The sequence below is a fragment of the Chiloscyllium punctatum genome, chromosome 20 (genome assembly GCF_047496795.1).
Source record: "Chiloscyllium punctatum isolate Juve2018m chromosome 20, sChiPun1.3, whole genome shotgun sequence".
NCBI lineage: Eukaryota > Metazoa > Chordata > Chondrichthyes > Orectolobiformes > Hemiscylliidae > Chiloscyllium > Chiloscyllium punctatum.
In genome coordinates, this window is record NC_092758.1 from 9,669,550 (window position 1) to 9,691,841 (window position 22,292).

At 40.1% G+C, this 22,292-nt stretch overlaps 2 protein-coding genes across 3 annotated transcripts in view; both read right to left on the minus strand.

The window, feature by feature from the left end:
- Nucleotides 1-474: 474 nt before the first annotated feature.
- On the minus strand, nt 475-9,488 carry LOC140492305 (dead end protein homolog 1-like). Its single transcript, XM_072591255.1, has 4 exons — nt 9,360-9,488; nt 7,914-8,381; nt 3,606-4,124; nt 475-539 (listed from the first exon to the last, which is right to left on the minus strand). The coding sequence occupies exons 1-4, from the start codon at nt 9,475-9,477 to the stop codon at nt 475-477; spliced, it is 1,170 nt and encodes a 389-aa protein (XP_072447356.1). The 5' UTR covers nt 9,478-9,488.
- Nucleotides 9,489-19,393: 9,905 nt separating this feature from the next.
- The window catches only part of hars (histidyl-tRNA synthetase), a 31,875-nt gene continuing 28,976 nt past the window's right edge, over nt 19,394-22,292 (minus strand). For both annotated transcript variants that reach the window (XM_072590276.1, XM_072590275.1), the window contains 3 exons: nt 21,207-21,323; nt 20,522-20,668; nt 19,394-19,763 (listed from right to left, as the gene is read on the minus strand). In XM_072590276.1, the coding sequence (XP_072446377.1) occupies nt 19,704-19,763; nt 20,522-20,668; nt 21,207-21,323 (324 nt within the window). In that variant the 3' untranslated portion in view covers nt 19,394-19,703. The remainder of the gene's footprint in view (nt 19,764-20,521; nt 20,669-21,206; nt 21,324-22,292) is intronic.

Sequence of the window (22,292 nt, forward strand, 5' to 3'; positions counted from 1 at the left end):
TGAAACGACTGGCTCCATCAAGAATGTGGACACTTGAAAATTTAAGGAAAGGTTATTTGAAAATCTTGCATTAAAAGTCTGTTCCTGGAGAGTTAAATAGGATTTAAAAAGATGAAAAAAAGCAAGCTTCTTATTGGCACATTAAAGGTGTCTTTCCTCATTTAATTTTATAAAGTGTAAACATATCAGGAGCTCAGCTTAAACTGGTACAGACAAAGGAATTAAAATCATACTTGATCGCTCATCTCTAGTTAAGTGCAAAAGAAAGTATCCTGGCAGAGCTTAGAATAAGTCGGCAAACTTACCAATTGTTAAACTTTTTTTAAAAAAGAAGTGGCAAACATGTTCAGATTAAAAAAGAAACAAACATGTGAAGGTGCAACAACAACAATAAACTTGTGCTCAGATACAATTTTTCTTTGAAAAACAATTCCAGAATTTAAAAAAATTATAGTTCAGAGTAAAGCCTAGAATTCAAAATGGGTTCTTCACAGTCAGAGTATTAGGAAGATTAAAACCATCAAAACCCAAGGAATGACCTGTAATGGAAATAAAGACCATTAGCAGCATGGAGAAAGATGTTTTATGTATTCTATCTCAAGTGTATTAGGCAAACAAGACTAAAACCTGTGTCGATTTAAACATGCACAAATGGACTGTACACATCCACAGAGAAATTATTTCATCCTTGGTTACAACAGCAGCATTATAAAATGGAGTCCCAAGGCTTTTAACTACAACTTGGTCCAGAAGCTTTTACACAAATGCAGGAAAACAATGGAAACCTAGCAGGTTGCTTTTTAAGAGTTCTCCTCACGAAGAAAGCAAATGGTGCAATAAATTGAAAAAAACTCCCAACGTTGCTTTTAAAAGCTAAATAGAAAGCAAATTGAGAATCTATTAAGAAAACAATAAGTGGGAATGTGGGCCTATTAACAATGCATGTAGCCTCTATTACAAGTTAAAATGGCAAAACTGTAAAATAAACAGAACGGTGAAATCTTATGCCCTCTCCCCCCACCATCACTCCCATCCCGTTTACAGATTATAACTCCCTACCAAGCCACTCACTATTCTGACTTGAAAATACATCACCATCCCTTCCACTGTCGCTGGGTCCAAATACCTGGAATTCCCTCCCTAATGGCATTGTGGGTCAACCGACAGCAGGTAGACTGACTTGCAGTGGTTCAAGGAGGCAACTCACCACCACCTTCTCAGGGCAACCAGGGATGGGCAATAAATGCTGGCCAGCCAGCAACACCCACACCCCACACATGAGTAAACAATGGTGCAACGAGAACATCAAATTTAAATCAGCACATCAACACTTCTACCGATGAGTTTTCCCCATTAAGGACATGGGTCAGCTATTCAACCTGTCCAGCCTTTTCCAACATTTAATCAAACCTCGAGGCACAATAACTTCATCCCTCACTCCTTAATACTCTCTAAAGGATTAATCAATACTGAAGTTAAGGTTTGGCTATTTCCACAATATTTGCTACCAAGACATAGAAGGGCTGGGATGGAAGAGAGTAGGACCTTCTTTGGGAAACCCAAAATGTACATTTTTCTGAATATACAAGTAGAAGACACTCATGCAGCCCTTATTGGAAGTTATATAATTTGAAAATTTCTCAAACAGAAATATTATCTTTCCTTTCCTCAACAATTAACATTTGTTGGTCATTTACTGAAACTCGTTGGTTACTTACCCTCACCTCAAATTTTAAAAAAAAGACTCTAGACTCCTTTATTTTAAAAACACGGAGGTAGTGCAGAGCCAGGTGTGGAGGAATTCCAGACTTCCGGGACACTGAAGAACTGCTTCTTGGAATGGTCTATGTATGGCCTAGCTCTAAATTTTTTAAGGTTACAGCCCCCCCCACTGTTCTGGGGTCCCCCAGAGGCTCCGGTCACTCCATCTATCCAACAAAACTCTTTAAAACCTGGATTATAGCTGAAGGAATGCAGCTTTAATTCATTTCAATTGCTGAGCCGTTGGTATCATTCCAGTGAATTAGTATGGCACTATCACCAATATTAATATACCCTTTGTGAGATTCAGTGTTCACAACAGAACAATGTCAGTACAGCATGGGAACAGGCCCTTCAACCCACTGGGCCAATGCGGACACATGATGCTTTTCTAAACTAAAAACCCTTTACCTCTATTCTCTACGTATATCTCTCCAGCTGTATTTTAAATGTTGCTAATGTATCTGCTTCCAGCACCACCTTAGACAGCATATTCCAGGCACTTACCAAACTTTGTATTAAAAAACCTGCTTCTCACCTCCTTTAAAAACATTTCCCCTTAAACCCATGTCCCCTCATACTTGAATTTCTACTCCCGGTAAAAAAAAATCTCCCATCTATTCTATCCCTGCCTCTCAACGTTGTAAACTCTTTATCAGGTCATGCCTCAGCCTCTGATGTTCAAATGGAAACAAATAAAGTTTGTCTCATCGCTCCTCGTAGCTAATACTCCCCAAATTAGGCAACATCCTGGTAAACAGTTTCCAAAGACTCCACACATCCTTCTTGTCGCATGGTGACCAAAATTATACATAACATTGCAAATGTGGCCTAACTAAACTTCTATACAGCTGCAACATGTCTTGATAATTTTTATACTTTATGCCCCAAGTGATGAAGGCAAGCACGCTATGTGCCTTCGTGACCACCTTATGTTGCCATTTCCGAGGAACTGTTGACTTCTACATCTAAATCCCTCTGCGTGTTGATGCTAATAACAGTTTTAAACATTACTGTAAATTTCCATCTTGCATTCGACCTTCCAAAAAATAAAATGCATCGCCTTGCATTTGTCCAGGTTAAATTCCATCTGCCATTTCCCTGCCCAAGTCTCCAGCCTAATCTTTATCCTGCTGTATCCTCCGACAATTCTCCTCACTATCCGCACCTCTGAGTTGTCTGAAAACTTAATCATTAAACTTAACATTCTCCTGCAAAATCACTTTACATGTATTTCAAACAACAGGGTCCCAGCATTGATCATTGTAGAACACCTGTGGTCACAGATCTCCAGTCAGAAAAATACCCTTCCACCACTACTGTTTGAAGAAGCTAATTCTGTATCTATCTTATCAGCTCACCAAGGATCTTATGAGACTTCACCTACATGAGGGGCCTCATGAAAGGCTTTGGTCAAGTCCATGTCGACATCAATCCTCTGCCCTCAACCACCTTTGTCACACCCTAAAAAAAAACTCAAGTGAGAGGAATGGCCTCCCTGCACAAAGCCAATCACTAATTAAGTCCATTTGCTCTCTCTCTCTCTCCGCCCCCCACCCCACCCACAATGAATATAGTAACTCTGGAAAGCACCTCTCACCAGATTTCTCTTTAGCTTTATTCTAACTTACACACTTCACACTCTAGTTTCCTTAAACCAAGGTTTGTTTTTATTCATTTTTGTACCAATCCAGTTAAAATAAAAAGAAGATATGCAGTTCTGAGTCAGGATGATGAGACACTATGGCAGGGAGGAGGATGTTCCTTGACCAACATTGCCCTTTACCTTCAAGATGGTGGAGTGAACAGGCTCCCACAACACTAAAGGAAATACATTTACTCACCCAAATACATCAAGACTTGGTGGGCAGCTTCTTGCTTGGCTTTGTTCTTCCCCAAAGCCCGCTCATCAGGAGCCAGGGTCACTGTCCCACTGAAATAAGCAGCAAGCCCTGGCAAGAACACTTTAAACAGAAAGCGATGCTGGTCAGACCTCAGAGGATGGATGTCATACACTGGAGTCCCTAGCTTCTTATGTGCACAATAGGTATTCAGAATTTGAACATCATCACATCGGGCATTTAAGAGACCCGAACCCTCAGAGTGAAGGCACCGAGTCATCAGGTCCATTGATCCAACTGATGCCATGCTTTGGCCATGGTTGGCAGAGACATTTAACTCAGACGTGAAACATTTGGTGAAACCCTTTGGTGGTGGTAGGGAGAGCCCAGGAGGCAACGCCAACCACGGAGCTATTGGCAAGCCCAGCTGGGTTTGGGAAAGGAGGCTGTGGTGATTCTTCTGTTTCCCATCCATTTTCACCCAGTCAACCTCAATGGCTCGGCCCCAGAGCTCAATGCACCCTGAAACCAGAAGCAAAGGCAAAAAATTACCATCAACCAGAATAACAAATGAATTTCCATCCATTACTTTGTTGAATTAAACAATCATGACTTTTTTTTAAAACAGCTGTTGAATTAGCCACATGGCAACCAACTTTAAACCACAAAATAAATTCAATTCACCCCTAAACAAATTGGACAGCAGATAGATCAAGTATTTAGTTCAATTGTTCTAGGGTTCTGCACTTGGTACATATTGGAGATAATGTAAGCCTTCAGCTGCCACAACGCATGTCAAAAAAAAAGTTTAACACACTTAAAAGTTGCAAGGTTCAGTTACTCAGTTTCCCAGTGTGACTCTAAACTTTAATATTAACAACAATCTGCAAAACTCCATCTCCTTAACTATAACCTACAGAAAAAAAGCACTCTTTAACCTTTCATCAGATAGAGCGTGTCACTGGGAAAAGCCAGCATTTTTTGCCCACCCACAACTGTCTCTGAACGGAGGGGCTTTTGCAGCCATTTCGGAGGTGACTTCAGTCCACCATATTACTGCAGACCTGGCATCACATGTAGACCCAACCAGATAAGGACAGCAGATTACCTTTCTCAGGAGACATTTATATCATATCATGAAACCGAGGCCAGCTTTCCATCATTTAGCACACTGCCCCTTCATTAGGGGAGTGGGGAGAGGCACAGAACATATAGTCAGAGAGATAATGGTAAGATAATTCCAAATAATTTAATTACCTGCAATTATTTTGCCATTATCTCTCCATCCGTGTATTCTGTGCCTCTCTACACTTCATCTGACAAAGTGACAGTGCTCCAAAAGGTTGTGCTTTTAAATAAATCAAGTTAAAAATCACAACTGTAGGTTATAGTCCAACAGATTTATTTGAAAGCACTAGCTTTTGGAGCACTGCTCCTTCTTCAGTTGGTTGTGGAGTCTGTTGGGACTATAATCTGGTGCCACGTGACTTCTGACTTTGTCCACTCCAGTCCAACATCAGCACCTCCACACCATGGCCATCATTTCGTACAGTCATGGTTGACCATATTTTTGCCTCAATTCCATTTTCCTGCTCATTCCACATGACTTTGATGTTCCTAATCTATCTCCTCAAAGTTTACTCAACATTCTAGCATCCACTATATTCGGGAGTAATGAATTCCACAGATTAATCATACTTTAGGAGAACTAATTTCTCCTCATTTGTTTTACATCTGTCACCCATCATCCTAAAACTAGGAGCTCTCATTCTACATTGCCCCACAAGGAAATGCCCACTCTACTTTGTCAATTCCCTTTCATATTTTATATACTCCAATTAGATCTCCTCTTACTCCTCTAAACGAGAGAGAGAGAGAGAGAGAGAGTATAGACATAAACTGCTCAATCTCTCTTTCATATGACAAACCACTCATCTCTGGAATCAATCCACTGAACCTCCTGTGTTTCCATCAGAACTACATCCCTTCTCTAGTAAGGAGAAGAAAGTTGTGTCCAGGTACAGTGCCACACTTTTAACTCTTGACTCTCCAGCATCTGCAGTCCTCACTTTCTCAGTCTCACTAATGCCTTGTATAGTTACAGCAACACTTCCCTAATTTTATACTCTATGCCTTTAGTAGTAAATGCCAAAATTCTATTTGCCTTCCTTATTACCTGCATACTGGTTTTCTTTGATTCATGTACAAGGACACCTAGATTCCTTTGCACTGAAGCATTCTGAAGTTTCTCTCTATTTAAATAATCTCTTTTCTATCCCACTTATGGTTAACCTCACACTTATCTTTAAACTTCAGCTACCAAAATTTGGCTCATTCTTCTAAACTACATATCCATTTGTAATGATTAGTGAGATTATCAAGTCCTCACATCATGCTGACTTGGGACTTTGTTGCTGATCCTTCACCATTGCTGGGCCAATATCCTGAAACTTCCTAACAACTCACTGGCTAGCTCTACACAACATGGACTGCAGTGGGTCAGGAATACAGCTCATCTCAACCTTATCTGGGAATGTTAGGAATAAGAAATAAATGCTGGCCCAGCCACCCAAGCTCATTCCATGAGGATTCAGTTTTAAACATGGATTTTGCAGTTGGAAGATGAAGAAATGGGAGGACACTTGGAGGGAGCATAAAGTTTGCACTAAAGATGTGATAACTCATTTAGGAGTCAGTTAGATGCTGTATTACAGCATCAATGGGGTTGGTTCTGAAAATCTGAGATCTAATGGGATGTGAAGTGTTCTTGATTCAAACCTTGCACTTGGATTTGTACCAGCAAATTATTGGTGTGGAAAAGCAGCAGAAAATCCAAACTGGCATTCAATCCTCTAGCTGACAACATATTGAAGATGACACAAGGAGGCCATTCAGCCCCTCAAGCCTGTACCACTTCTCATTGAGGTTTTTAGTAACTTATACCTGAACACTACCCACCTGCCTCAACTTCCATATCCCTCCATACCCATGAAAAGCATCTTCCAATGAATCTGCAATTTTCAGCGGAGTGCATAACACAAGAGCTACTGCTGTTTATAGAACATAGAACAGTACAGGCCCTTCAGCCCTCAAGCTTATGCTGTTTGTGGGAGAGGAGTCCACAATTTTAACTGCCTGTGAGAAAAGAAATGTGTATATTACCACAACCCTCCAGGCATTCAATTCTGGTCTCCTCACAAAAGGAGAATGTTGTGAAACTCAGAAGGGTTCACAGAAGAATTGCAAGGATGTTACCAGAGTTGGAAGGTTGAACTATAGGGAGAGGCTGAATAGACTAGGGCTATTTTCCCCAGAGTATCAAAGGCTGAGGGGATGACCTTAGTACAGGCTTATAAACTTATAAGGGGCATAAATAGACAAGGTCTTTTCCCTTGGGTAGCGGATCCCAAAACTAGAGGGCATAGGTTTAAGATGAAAAGTGAAAAGTGAAAGGTGAAAGATTTAAAAGGGACCCAAGGGGTAACTTTATCATACAGAGGGTGGTCCCTGTATGCAACAAGCTGCCAGATGTGTTGGTGGACGCTGGTACAATTACAACATTTAAAAAGCATCTGTATGGGTATATGAATAGGAAGGGTTCAGAGAGAATGACTAAATGCTGACAAATGTGACTTAATCAATTTAGGATATCTAGTCATGGAGACATTTTAAACCAAAGGGTCGGTTTCACGCTGTATACCTCTTTATGACTATGATAACCAGTGTTACTTGATTCCTCATTCAGAGGTTGGGGAGTGGGCATAGAGACCTGAAAGGATTCAATTTGATGATCCATCCCTTAGTTGGGAGGGAGGGGGGTCAGCTTTCAGATTGCTCCTGGCTACGGACTGACAGCCCATTCCATTCAATGAAAGTTGAAAGGTTAATTCTGGTTCTTCAAACAAGATTCCAGTGTAAACTTCAGATGTATTGACATGGACATGAAGAAAGCAGACAGTTAAAAGTCTGATCACACAATCGGATTTCTGAAAACCCTAGAGTAAGTTCAAGATGCAACATTTGAAATGTTAGGCAGTACAACCTCTGCTTTGTGCAGTTTGGGATAGGACAAGTAGTGATGAGCTGGATAAAAGGTCAAACTTGTTTGGCTGTGGTTAACAAGGAGGGAAATTAGCAGGATCATCTAGAGAAAACAAAGATAATTTGTTTGATAGATTGGAGACATTTCTGAGAGAGACGACTCTTAATGATTACAAGGTGTGTCTTGCATGGGGAAGATGGGAGAATGACACAGTCACGTCACTACACTAGGAATTCACGGAAGTTTACAAAATACAAAATGAACCCTACCTTCTACAAGCTTCTTCTTTGCCATTGCTGCCGCTCGATGATTTTCATATGTCACAACCGCAAACAGTGCCATCTTTTTTCTCCGGTCCATGTTGAGATAGAGCGACAGGTCAGTTACACCCTCAGTCAGCTCTTTAAGGACTTCCAAGACCTCCAGTCTCTGCTTTCCCAAAGGGATGCCTCTGACACAAAGCTCATTCTTCTCCGTGCTCTTGCAAACTACCATGGGGAGACCATCACGTATTGGGTAGCCATTGAACATGGCAATGGCACACTGAGCATACCAGCGATTGGCATACTTGGCGTATGCGAATCCCCGGTTTTCACCACTGAACGTCATCATGAGACGAAACTCGTAAAGTTTCCCGGCCATCTGAAACAACGGGATTAGCTTATCCTCATAGAGGTCCTGGGGTAGTTTGCCGATAAAGACTTCACACCCAGCCAGAGGAGAGGGACCAGTCCAGCCTGCAGGATAAGCAGAAACATTCTCACACACACACTCCATTCTGAGGAAGGGTCACTTAACCAGAAACGTTAACTCTGATTTCTGTTCACAGATACTGCCAGACTTGCTGAGAATTTCCAGTAATTTCTGTTTTTAATTCAGATTTCCAGCAGCCGTTGTTCTTTTTGTCTAACATTTATAAACTATCCAGTACGCAAGAACACTGGTAAATACTGCTAATATTAACGTGCATTTCTGCAGGTCCTTGCAGATGCAGTCACTGCCAGAATCAAACAAAATTCTTCATTCAGAGGAAATGCACGTCTGTTGAAATGTATAACAAAAGTATAAAATTCTCACAGGGCTAGACAGATTAGATGCACGGAAGATGTTTTCTCTGGCTGGGGAAAACTAGAATCAAGAGGTCACTCTCAGGGTATAGCCTCTTCCTGTTCCTACATTCCAAACAATGACCCTTCTTCAGAGCTCATACAAGCTCAAAAAATACAAAATTGGAAACTGGAAATTACAGCAGTGGTCACACCAGACAAAAACAAAGATAAAACCTACACTGGCAGCAGATAGTTCAGGAACAAAGAAAATGCCTTACGGAGCGTCGGGAGGCTGAGGGCGATCTTATAGAGGTTTACAAAATTATGAGGGGCATGGATAGGGTAAAGCCTTTTCCCTGGGGTCAGAGAGTCCAGAACTAGAGGGCATAGGTTTAGGGTGAGAGGGGAAAGATATAAAAGAGACCCAAGGACAACTTTTTCATGCAGATGGTGGTACGTGTATGGAATGAGCTGCTAGAGGAGGTGGTGGAGGCTGGTACAATTGCAACATTTAAGAGGCATTTGGATGGGTATATGAATAGGAAGGGTTGAGGGGGAAAATGGGCCAGGTGCTGGCAGGTGGGACTAGATTGGGTTGTGATATCTGGTCGGCATGGATGGGTTGAACCGAAGGGTCTGGTTCCATGCTGTACATCTCAGACTAACCTGGAGGAGGTCCACCAAACTTCCTCTGACCATTGATCTGGACCAGGGTGATGCCAGTTTCTTCTACCCATGCTTCGAATGCCAACTTATTTGGCGTGTTCAACAAATCACTTGCCATCTTCTGTGGAAAGTATTATTGCAAAACATACAGAATAGTGAAACTGAAATTCTAATGCACAATAGTCATCAAAGAGGGAAAAAGTAATCTGCTTATATACAATATTTGAAAGATCAAAAACTCAGCACTGAGTCAAGCCATTCTGCAGAATATACACAATGAAATCTACAATATGTTCATAAAGGTGGGGACTCCCTAAATAAAAATTCAAGTTAAATATTACTTTCATTAAAGTCAAGTGTTAAAATGTATTTTGGAGATTTTGCATTTGTAAATGTTCAGTGCCCAATCAAACATAGACCTCTTTTGTACAGTGTTGTTTATCAGAGTATTGAGATTTTTTTGCTCCCAGCTCAGACTTTGGGTAGTTTTGAATTTTAAGGTAGGTAAAATTCTCTTTACACTTTGGCTGTTAGCACCAACAAGGCAGAATGAACCGAATGGCCTCCTGCTGTTCGGTAATTTATTCCCATTCTATGCTAACTAGTGTCACTTCTGATTTGGGGGAGCCGGTGCTGGACTTGGGTGGACAAATCACGCAACACCAGACTATATAGTCCAACAGTCCAAATAAACCTGTTGGACTATAACCTGGTGTTGTGTGACTTTTAACTAGTGTCACTTTCACACTTCAGGGATGGACCGGGTGTAGGATGGGGGAAAAAAAAAGTTCAACAAAGCCAGGGCTTGTGGTTCCTAATGATAACGCTATTCCAGCGTCCCCCACACGCTTTGCGTGAGGGCAGCTACTTGTGATCAGACCGAGTAGTGATACTCTCCAAACACGGACACAGCCTGCCAAGCCTAACACTCAGCTCCCCAAAGCAGGAAGAGCACTTGGAGATCGACCCGAGGGACATTTCTGGAGCGGCGTCGGGCGAGGGAACTGGCCCACCCAAGTTTACTCTGTGTTGGACAGACTCCCAGGTTACAGTTGTCCCAAGATCAGAGGGGGAGAAAAAAAAGTATCAGGACACAATCACAAAACTCATTACCATCATTCGTGCATTATGCAAAGCTGCAATATCTTCCAAACACATATGCACACTGCACTACGAAAAACGAGTCAGCTCTTTAAACTGAGCGAAATAAAAATCTTTAACTGGGATTTGCCTCCCTAGGATTAAAAGCCCATTCATTTACCTGTTAATTACCGAATCAGACCCAAACTAACTGCGCCATTCATTGATCTACTCACCCTCTCGCCGGGGTCGAACCATGAGCTGAAACCCTCCACCCTTTTATATGACCCCGAGTCCCATTGTAACCATTGGTCAAACTGTGTCTGAAAACAGAGATTGAAGGGGAGAGGAGCCTCTTGGGGAAAGCCTTACATTGTTTTTTGGGGGGTGAGTGGAGGTGCAGTTTAAACAGAAACTCTGAATCCGACAAAAGTAGATCAAAGTCCTTCTAGGTCATTCTACCGCTATTACTTTTAGAATCAGCAACTACCTCCAAACATTTAATATCTACCTTTCAAAGTCGAAACTACCCTCAAACGGTACGTGGACCTTTCACAGCCTTACAATTTGATTCTAAGTTTCGCAAATAACTCTTAATTTACTAATTCAGTGTTGAACATTTCAAGTTGCAACGTGAAAGTAAATAGCAGGCTATAAGTTCACCTTCTGAACTAGGTTTACTTGAAGATAGTCTGGTCCCACTGCTGGACATGTCTTCTTGCATCATCTTTTTCAACGACCCCAATTCCATTTTTAAAAATAACTGCGGATTCTGCTTTTGTGGCAGAGAATTCCACATTCTATCTACAGTACTCTCTGTATAAAGAAACTCATCTCTAATCCCGTTATACTTTGTGATCTTTGCACTGCCAGTCAGTGGAGACACTCTTTTTAACTCAAGACTAACAATCTATTACCTTGATGATTAATTAGGCCATGCGATTTCCTTCCCAATCAATTTTTAAATCAAAGCATTTTTAAAGAGTTTTTTTTTCATAACTGCAGCCCCTCAGAGAATATCAGATATAGAGGGAGGCCATTTAGACTGCACTTGGGCTTAGAAGAATTACCTAATTCTGCAAATTTCCCTGCCCATTCTTCAGAGCACTGTATTTTGTCCTTAAGCTCCTTTTAAATATAAAGAATAAATCCGTTGCCACCGTGTTGTAAACATTGCATTCAAGATTATTAAAAACTTGCTGGGTAAATATTTCTCATCTCTTTACCAGCTTCTTCAGCAATTGAATTTGTATGTTTTTTTTGTTACTGATCTTGCCAGCAGAAACAGTTTCTCACTGACTGTTGGTTTTAAAAACTCCATTCTCTATGATCATTCTCCCAAGAGAAACACAGACAGTGATTGGTCAAGCCTATTCACTAAGCTCACAATATGCTATCTAGCTCAAAAAAAACATTTTTAAGACAACCTCAGATCATCTCCATTTATTAATTTAATCTTCATGGTGCTGAATCCTAATTTTCAGTCAGAAAAATACAAGAATTCATCTCTTAAATTTCTAAAAATCACAACTTTAAGGAGAGTTATAGGTAGGGTTAGTGGTAGGTATCTTTTTCCCTAGGATGTGAGATTTTAAGACTAGAGGGCACATTTTTAAAGATGAGAGGAGAGATTTTTAAAAAAAAGATGAGGGATTTTTTTCTAAGAGAGTGGTTCATGTGTGGAATGAACTACCAGAGGAGGTGGTGGATGTGGATACAATTACAACATTCAAAATACATTTGAATAAGTACAGGAATAGGAAAGGTTTGGAGGGATATGGGTCAGGAGCAGGCAGGTGGGACTAACTTAGTTTGGGATTATGTTTGGCATCGACTGGTTAGGCCAAAGTGTCTGTTTCCGTGCTGTGTGATTCTATAAGTGAAACATTGACTCCCATAGGAATCATTGTTAAAGTCAGTGTCAGGTTCCTACAGACATTTTTTGTTTGGGAGGGGTTGAATTGAGACTGAAAAACTGTACTGCATATGCTGTAAATGTATATTCCTATCTTAAGTAATTTACAAAGTAAGTTATCAAACCAAGCAAAAACTGTATAGTTAGGTCTTAACATTTTTCAGCATGAGATGGAGTCCAGGACTTTGAGAACAGCAGGCAGCATAGAAAGCCAAAGTGGAGATTTAAAAGGAAGAATTTTTAAATGGTAAATGATGAAGACAGGAACGTGAAGCCAGAGAGAACAAAATATGGGAATGGAAACATGGGGCAAGTTTTTGAAAACAGGAGGTTTGTAGAAAACAACCTTAAACCAAAACTCACTGCTTAAAACAAACACATTAGTTCCAATTTCATTAGTAGCTTTCAAATAAAACAATGTTAAAGCAAGTAATCTTTAAATGATGACTCCTTTACCCCAACCAAAAATCCTGAATAAATTGGTCACAGATCGATGGGTGCAAGGTTGGCCTGAATCACAATCTGTTGAGTTCAGTAGGCAGCTCACCTGAGAATGATTTAGGAATAAATTACTGTTGATGCTGGAATCTATACTGAAAACAGCAAATGCTGCAGATAACAGCAGATCAAAAAGCATCATCAGAGTCATCCACACTCAAAACATTAGTTTGCTGTCTCTCCATGGATGCTGTCTGACCTGCCGTTATCTCCTCCATTTGTTGTTTCCACCTGGGAATGATTAGTGTTAAATAAAGGCAATCTCAGCTTCCCTAGTCTCCTTCAATGTAACCATCTTCCTGGAATCACTTTGGCAAATCTTCTTTGCACCAACTCTAATTATCCTCAGTGCAGTGATCAGAATTAGGTGCAATACTCTAGATGAGGTCTAACTAATAATTTATAACAGTTAGTTATCATTACTTTCTTCCTCGCCTCTATCAATAAGCCCAAAGGAGCCTATATAGTTTATCAATAGTTGTATCAGAGGGTTCTGCCACTTTTGATGTAACAATATATGTGATGGCAAACTCAAAATAGTTAAAGGAAGGCTGGTAAAAGGATTCCACATTTCTGAAGCGGGATCCTGAATCCAATACTTATGCATGAAGTAAAACTTGAAAGTGTTCAGAAAAGATTTACAAGGATGTTACCAAGTTTGGAGGATTTGAGCTATGGGGAGCAGCTGAATAGGCTGGGGCTGTTTCCACTGGAGCATCGGAGGCTGAGGGGGTGACCTTATAGAGTTTATAAAATCATGAGGGCATGGTAGGGTAAAGAGACAGGTCTTTTCCCTGAGGTGGGGGAATCCAGAACTAGAGGGAATAGGTTCAGAGTGAGAGGGGAAAAGATATAAAAGGGACCTAAGGGGCAATCCTTTTATGATGGTGCATGTATGGAATGAGCTGCTAAAGGAAGTGGTAGAGTCTGATACAATTACAGCATTTAAAAGGCACCTGGGTGGATGTATGAATAGGAAGGGTTTAGAGGGGTATGGGTCAAATGCTGGTAAATAGAACTAGATTAATTTAGGATATCTGGTCAGAATGGATGAGCTGGACCAAAGGGGTCTGTTTCTATGCTATATATCTCTGATTCTAATAGATTCCTACAGTGCAGAAACAGGCCATTCAGCCCATCAGGTCCACACTGACCCTCTGAAGAGTACTCCAACCAGAACCCCCACCTGCCCATAACCCTGCATTTCCTGTAAACACCCACAAAGCACTTTGATAGTCTAGTCTCTGGTCTTGTGATTTTTATTCAAGGAGAAATATTGGTTAAGACACTGTGTACAACTCCCCTATTCTTCCTTGTCAGAGTGCCATGGGATTGTTTACATCCACCTGAGAAAGCAGATGGTGCTTTGGTTTAGTATTTCATCCAAATGCCAGCACCTCTGACCATGGTGTCAGCCTAGACATCTGAGCTGAATTGGGATTTAAACCCAGAACCTTCAGACTTGGAGGCACTAGTGCTACCAACTGAGCTGTAATGAACACAAGGACAACTTGCGAATAATGATATTATTTATGTTCAAATCCACACGTTAAAATAAGCTCCCAAAAAGTAATGAGGCAATGTTAAAAATAATGTTGAGAGGAAGAAACAGCAGTATTGCAGAGAGGAATACACTGCTGACACTGATTCTGTCTAATACCTTTGGCTCAATTTAAACTGTGCATCTTACAGATATTTTCTAATTGATCTGTTCAGAGACATTTTGACACACGTTTGGAGCAGGTGGGATTTGAACCCAGGCGTCAGAAGTAGGGTCATTACCATTGCACCGCAGGGGCCTTTAATGTGCATGTTATATTCTTTTAAAAGCCTTAACTGCTCTTGTGTAAATATCTTTATTGTTTTCATTTGATGCTGTATCTTTTCCCATCTCTGACATCAGGCAAAGGGGGTCGGTAGGATCAAGAAAAGTTCTACCAAACTAATTAATGCTACTTCTTTCTTCCAAGTGAATTGAGCAGATCTAATCTGATCTCAAGCATCTGCAGTTCTTTTGTTTTGCTCACAGGAACATGACCTGGGTTACTAGGTTGCTAGCCCAGTAACAATACCATCAGACTATTGTTGCCTCTGGCAGGATGTAATGTTTTGAATATGTAATCAGTAAAGTACATGCATTCAAGTTATGTATCAACAGAAAAAAGGTCCGAATAGGAGCAAAATACTGCTGATGCTGGAATCTGAACTGAAATCAAAAAGTGCCGGGGATCACAGCAGATCAGACAGCATCCATGGAGAGAAAGCATGCTAACATTTCAAGTCTAGATGACTCTTTATCAGAGCTGAATTGAAGCATGCGGGGGTAGCATTTAAGCAATAGTGGTATGGTGACGGGAGTTGGGGGGGCTCTTTGGAGTGCTGAGGGAGAAAGCATGTTGATAGTTAATATAGCTCGTGTTTGGTCTTCTTGCACCAATTTTATGAATTATACATGTTTGGAAATAAAATGTAAAATTGGTGAACCATATTTATTTTGTATGGAGACAGCACATTTCCACTTTGAATAAAATTGTAATGAGAAATTTACATTAAAAATTTAAAGAATGCTTGTAATAAATGGATTTATTGTTTCCACTGCAATTTTGTTAGCGAAGTCATCTTTAAAACAAACTTTAACTTAAGATGCAGAGAGTTAAGTCATTTCTTGTGATTAAAAAAGCTTTGAAGCACACATTCGGAATAATTTATCATTTCAGCTTTATTGGAAATCAAACTGGTCCCAACCTGAGAAATCTATTCTTCAAACCGAATACATTATCTGGACGCATAGCAGAGCTATACCACTCTAATAAATTCATTTAAAGCATGACTCTTTTGTTAAGATAATAATTTGAAACTGCAAAGAGCAGAATAATAATTAGTCTTTTGTCTTGATAAATAAAAAAACTTATTCCTTCAGCAAAGGAAATAAATTTCCTGTATGAGATATTTCTCAGGGTATCATCTACATATTTTAGGAAATTTCAGCATCAACTAATTATGAATGCTGAATTCTTTAACATAAGTGAACTGAATCAGAGATAAATGGTCAACAACTATAGGAAACCATACATTAATCATTGCGATCTAGCTGGAGAAGACTGAGTTCAGGAAGGAAATGTTAAAAGATTCTCATGTAGCTCTGGAGCCATGTATTCATAGAATCAAAGAATCCCTACAGTGTGAAAGCCGGCCATTTGGCCCATTGAATCCACCCTGTGCCTCTGCAGTGCATCCTACCCAGACCCACCCCCAAACCTATCCATGTAATTCTGCATTTCCCATGGCTAATCCACCAAACCTGCATAACCCTGGACACGATGGGCAATTTAACTGACCTTTTGTCTGCAGTTCATAGCTGCTAAAATTGGACTGAAGGATACATTATGAATTATATTAAAGACATTTAACAATTTACAGGGTATTTAATGTAAAAGAGATTAGTTTTCATCTTGCAATTCCCAGTTGTTTTTACTTCAGGCATTTTTAAAAAAAATGAAGCAGCACTCCGAAAGCTAGTGCTTCCAAATAAATCTGTTGGACCTGGTGTTGTGTGATTTTTAACTTTGTAAATGCCCGTCCAACACCGGCATCTCCAAATCTTTGAAAAATGTAATTCCTTCAGGGAAACTGGAAGCTGATCCCTGTAGGTGTTAGCTGTCATGGGCTTGAGAAGGTGCTACTGACAGAGTCTTGGTGAGATGCTGCAATTCATTTTATAATTGTACATACTACTGCCACTGTCTACTAATGGTGAGGGAGTGATTGTTGAAAGTGGTGGAGGGTTGCTGGTCAAACAGGCTGCTTTGGACTGGGTGGTAGCTTGAGTGTTGCTCAAGTATTATATCACACTCCTCACTTGTTAAAATTATTATTGACTTGTGGGATGTGGGTGTTGCTGACTGGACCAGCATTTATTGCCTGTCCCTTGTTGCCCTTGAGAAGTTGGTGGTTAGCTGCCTTCTTGAACTGCTTCAGTCCATGTGCTGTAGGTTGACCAACAATGTCCTTAGGGACTTCCAGGATCTGACCCAGTGACTGTGAAGGAACAGCGATATATGTCCTAGTTAGGATGGTGAGTGGCGTGGAAGGGAACTTACTTGGTGGTGTTCCTTACTTGATCCATGAAAATGGCAGACACTCAGGGAAATGAGGAAGTGAATTAATCCCTGCAGAATTCCCAACCTCTGACCTGCACTTGTCACCAAAGTATTCATATGGCTGGTCCAACTCATTCTGTAGTTAACGGTAACCTCTAGGATGTTGATATGATACTAGACATTCAATGGTAGGAAGGTTCGATTGGAAAGTGTAGATATATAAAGGGTCCTAGGTGTTCTTTTCAATAAGTCGCTGAAGGCGAACGTGGAGGTGCAATATGCATAATTAGGAAGGTAAATTAAATGTCAGCCTTTATCACAGGAGGATTTGAGTACAGGAACAATGGAGTCTCAGTTCAATTGTTTAGAGCTTGGCTAAATGGCATCTAGAGTGCTGAGTATTGTTTTGTTCTCCTTATTTTAGGAGAGAGATCAGTGACAGAAAGAATTCAACAAAGGTTCACCAGACTTGTTCCTGGGATGAAAGGATTGTCCTGTGAAGAGAGATTGGGCAAACTGGACTTGTACCCAAAGACTAAGTTTTGAAGAATAAAAGTTGATCGCATTAAAACCTACCAACCCTAGACTAGGAGTTGCAGGTAAAATGTATTCTCTGGCTGGAGAGTCTAGGACAAGGCTCCCTAATCCAAAAGTAACGGGGATGCCCTTTATTTTGGGATGAGGAAACTTTGTTTCAAAGTGTAGTATTCCTTTGGAATTTTTACCCCAAAGGGCTGTGGCAGCTCAGTCTTTGATTGTATTTCAAATAGAGGATGATAATTTTTTTTATTGAATTGAATTTATTGTCACATGTACTGAGGTTATTAACGACTTAAAGGGTTTGGGTCATAACATGCATAAAAGGAAATGATGATATTAAATGGCAGGTCAGGCTAGACAGGCTGATTGTCCTATTCCTGTTCTGATGTAAGGCCATTGAATTCAAAGAGGAAACGGTTAGATTTTTTCTTATTGGGAATGGTTATTGCGTGACACTTAAATGATATGTTATTTATCACCTATCAGCCCAGGCCTGGATATTGCTTGGGTCTTGCTGCATTTGCCACAAGATGCTTCAGTATCTGAGGACTTGCAAGTTGTACTTAACTTTGTCCCCATTTCTGATTTTACGATAGAGAGAAAGTCATTGATGAAGCAGCTGAAGGTGGTTAGGCCTAGGACACTATGGTGAAGAACTGAGGGCTCTCTTGGTGCAGTGGTAGTGTCTCTCCCATTTCCTCTGTGTTTGAACAGCAACAATCCTGCCATCCACATCTTTAGAGACATCTTTTGTGGTAGAGTGGTGAGACTAGAGAGGTCCCACAATTACTAGTTGCCATCATCGTTGCTGACCTAGCTCCTGAGTATGTGTTAGTTTTGTACTTCTGAGTTGGGAAGTGGTTAACCCAAAGTGTGTGATGCTGGGCTTTTGTTTCTAATTTGTCCAATGATCATATCTTTTGGATTGCAATACTAAACTCGTCATTTAATGTTGCATCCTCCAAATTTGTGCCAGGGTACTCCCAGCTGTTATTTAATATTTCTAGCTTCCATCTCATTTTGCTTTTGTACACAAAATGGCCAATGTTCTTCAGTAGTAAATCACAAAGGTTCTAATCCTTTATAACATAAATGAACTCTGAATATAGAATGCAATCAACATTTTACAACTTCTCAAATATTGAAAATTTCCTATTCATAAAATAATGTTACATCTGTGACTCTCAAATTCAAATCCAAGGACTTCTGGGGCCCAGAGACTTGTCAGTGGGTTGATGATACAGGACAGTCCACGCATGCTAAAAGATAAGTGGGCACCTGGCAGCAGCTGGTATTGCTTGTGCTTGCCATTTCTCTGGTGCCCTTACCCAACCCCTTCACCCAGTGTCATAAGCCCTGTTGTTGCTGGGTTGTGTATTCCCAGTGCTCCTGTGTTCTTGAGCTTCTGCAGGTCTGTGCTCCACTGTCAAAGTTAGCTAGGCCCAGTCAGAAGCAGGTACATCCATTGCACTGCTTTTTGAAGTAATAGCAATATTAAAACCCTCTTCACATGCAGTACATTTGCATGAGGGACCTATACAGAATTATAACAGATTAGGGCAATGATGGCAGAAGTTTATCATTACTAACTCATTTTAAAACAGGAAATGTCAAAAACATTTGAATATCAATGTCTTATAACACTAGTAGAAACTGTTTCAATTTGTGACTTATATAGGATGATGTAATTGGTCAGAAATGGCTATACCTACAAGCAGAAAAGCATAGAGCAGGAATATTTACAGGAAATCCAGTTTCTTCCTGCTCGTTTCGATGTTCAAGGTGATTTGATCAGACTCTAGAACAGATTAGATTTAATTGCAGTACAGATTCACAGATGCTTTTGGTTGGCTAACACAGGGGGATAATTAAATATTTTGAGTCAATAAACAGACTGCAACTTTGCCAGCATGCTTTTTTATTGATTTAGCTGGCCAACAATTTCTAGCATCCCTCTGCCTTTGTGAAAGGCAGGGTATCCTTGTCAAACATAATTGAGATAGAACATATACTCTAGAGTAGGATATGAGTAAATTCCAAAAAAACAAATGTTTTTCTGTTTCATATTGCGAACAGAGTGCTGACTTTCTTGTTCACAGTACATATTGACAAGCAGTGGTTCAGGTCAATGATGTAGCACGGTATTCTGCGACACTGATCACTGTATAGCAGAGATTTTAAGGTGAGACATTTTACATCTTTCAGAAGAGGTTAGGACTGGCAGGATCTCTTCTTGATTTCTTCTATCAGATTTACTCTTGCAACATCAACCTGCAAAAGATAATCCAAAGACAATTATCAATTCAATTTGCAATTATAGGAGACACTTATAATACCAACCACATTCACTGTATTTACATTTAAAATAAAATATTGTACTTTCACCTGGCTGTTTATATTGTCTCACTTAAGCTACATTTACAAAAGGTTTATGGATCATCACAAATTTGGTCACAAAATTATACATAAATAAAACCTGTAAATCACAGACACCTCTGGGCCTGGCATCAGGTCGAGGGTCAAATGGGTTCTTCCTGTTCCTATTTCTTATGTTCTTATGGGAAGAAAGCAGAGTTAATATTTCGAGTTTAGTGACTCTTCATCAGAATGTCAGACTGGAAATGTTAATGCTGCTTTCACTCTACAGATGCTGCTGAGTTTCACAGCAATGTGTTTTTTTATTTCAGATCTCTAGCATCTGCAGCTCTTGGTTTTATCTTATGTCTTTACATTCCACAAAACCCTCTGTTGCATTGTATCAATATGCATGCCCTGTGTTTTAAGGTGTAAAAGGATCCAATACATTGCAGGCTGTCTGCGAGTTGTAATGTGTGTCTGTTTTTGTTGAGTGCCTCTTGTATGTTTTACCTTGCACATTATTGGAATCTCTCAATATGCATTTTTTTTTGCAGGAGTCCATTATTTGGGTACATTTGTTTACAAAGGTTCAAATGTATTGAAGTGTTTTGTGCACAGAAACGTAGGAAAACAGTTACCATTTTTTGCAGTAATATCTTTATTTAGCTAACCTCCTCTCTTGTAGAAACAACTCGAAGTTTGACAACCCCATCTTGGAGTTCTTGTTCTCCGATTATAGCCACCAGGGGAATTCCTGTCTCCTCACAATACTGCAGCTGGTTCAGGAGCTTTGGGTTCTTCTTGTAGGTGATTTCTGCCTGCAGAATTGCACAATACACAATTCACGACTGTAAATACTATGGAATGGATTAACAAGAGGCTGCTCAAAGTTCACATTGTTAATAAATCTGTTGGAGTTTCATTGCAGTAATGGTATTAGAAGAAGCATTAAAATATTGAGGTTCAAACAGTACCTAATCATCACTGAAACAGTTTTACCCACTAGGGCTGGTGAGTTCCTAGACAAATTCCAAATTCTGATCACTTACAATAGAATCCTACTCTCTGGCAAAATGCAATAGTTACAGATGGAATAAACTTGCAGTGAGCCGGAGGGAGCTGATCATCATTAGATGAAAAAAGTTGTACTCTGTTAAATTTTATTGACCTCCTCAGCACCTTTCCCCATCCCAAAGACTGTGATCCTTATTGATAAATGTGCTGAAGGGAGTAGCTTCCCCATCAATGAAAATCCTTCATTATTTTCAAAATCTCTACTGAATCTCTCCTTAACCTATAATTCCTCCACTTAACTCATCAACCCCATCGTTGCTACATTTGCAGCAGATCACAAACCTTAATCCCATGTTTCCAAAGCTCTGCCACCAATTTCATCCTCTCTTCCAGAAGCTTCTTTTGTGCTGTGGCAACAAGGACCTGAGTCTCTGTCGTACGAATTTTCTTTTCAGAGGCCTGGCAAAACAGAACAGTAGTCAACACACTGATCAGCAAAGTAAAGGATCTCAGGATATACTGTGAATAGATTAATGATCAGTTGCAGTTTCTGAATAAGGAGCAGGTCATTTATAGCTGAGGTGAGAAGGAATTTCTTCCCTGAGAGGATGGTGAATTCTCTGTCCCAGAAGGCTGTGGAAACTCAGTCATTGAGTAGGTTCAAGACAGAGATGGATAGATTTCACATTGCTAATGGCTGTATAGATGGCAGCAAGGTGGAAAGGGTCACAAACACATTCAGTGACTGGGAAAACGCACACAATTCAACATGGGGTAGTACGAGATTATCCATTTTAATTGCAAGAAAGATTAGTGGAATATTTTCAGAATGACCATGAGATTTTCTGAAATGACATTTAAAAATGCTCCTCTCTGAAGTCCCTGCTCACAGTAAGGGTTCAGGTGAGGGAAGCCATAAGTGACAGTGATTGAAAATAACCCTCATGAATTGTAAAAGCACCAACACTTCTGAACAAAGGGCACTTTCACACTGGATCTCCAGATTTAGATTCAATCTGGGTCTAAAGAGGAAATTTAAGTTCCAGGAAAAGAAAGAGGTGAAAGGGAGAGTTTATTTTTAAAGCAATTTCCTTCATCAATGTAGGAACTCCACAGTGAAATTATTTCTATTTAGAGAGAATAACATTTAATATTTTTCTTTGTCTGATATGGAAGATCCTCCAGAACCCAGTTTTAACTGAATGTCACTTGAAATGGAACCAAATAAATTTCAAAGCAGGTCACACAGAAGCAAGAATCCAGAAAGTCTGAGTGGAATTACACCCCATTGTTGATAAGTGTGAAAATTTGAACATCGTTCGTAAGGCAGAAAGAAGCAACAAAGCATAGGCTGGTTGGTGGTGAGAAACGCCCTCTCTGTCAGATCAATCCAATATACCAGGAGTCTCTGAGTCTGTGCCCTCAAGG

What these genes read in the sequence shown, in the direction of transcription:
- LOC140492305 (XM_072591255.1), bottom strand. Translation starts at nt 9,477, where the DNA reads ATGGCAAGTGATTTGTTGAACACGCCAAATAAGTTGGCATTCGAAGCA. An exon ending in AAAGAAGAAGCTTGTAGAAG is followed by an intron (nt 4,125 to 7,913) that starts GTAGGGTTCATT and finishes TTCTGGTTTCAG; the next exon opens with GGTGCATTGAGCTCTGGGGC. An exon ending in CCAAGTCTTGATGTATTTGG is followed by an intron (nt 540 to 3,605) that starts GTGAGTAAATGT and finishes TTTCCATTACAG; the next exon opens with GTCATTCCTTGGGTTTTGAT.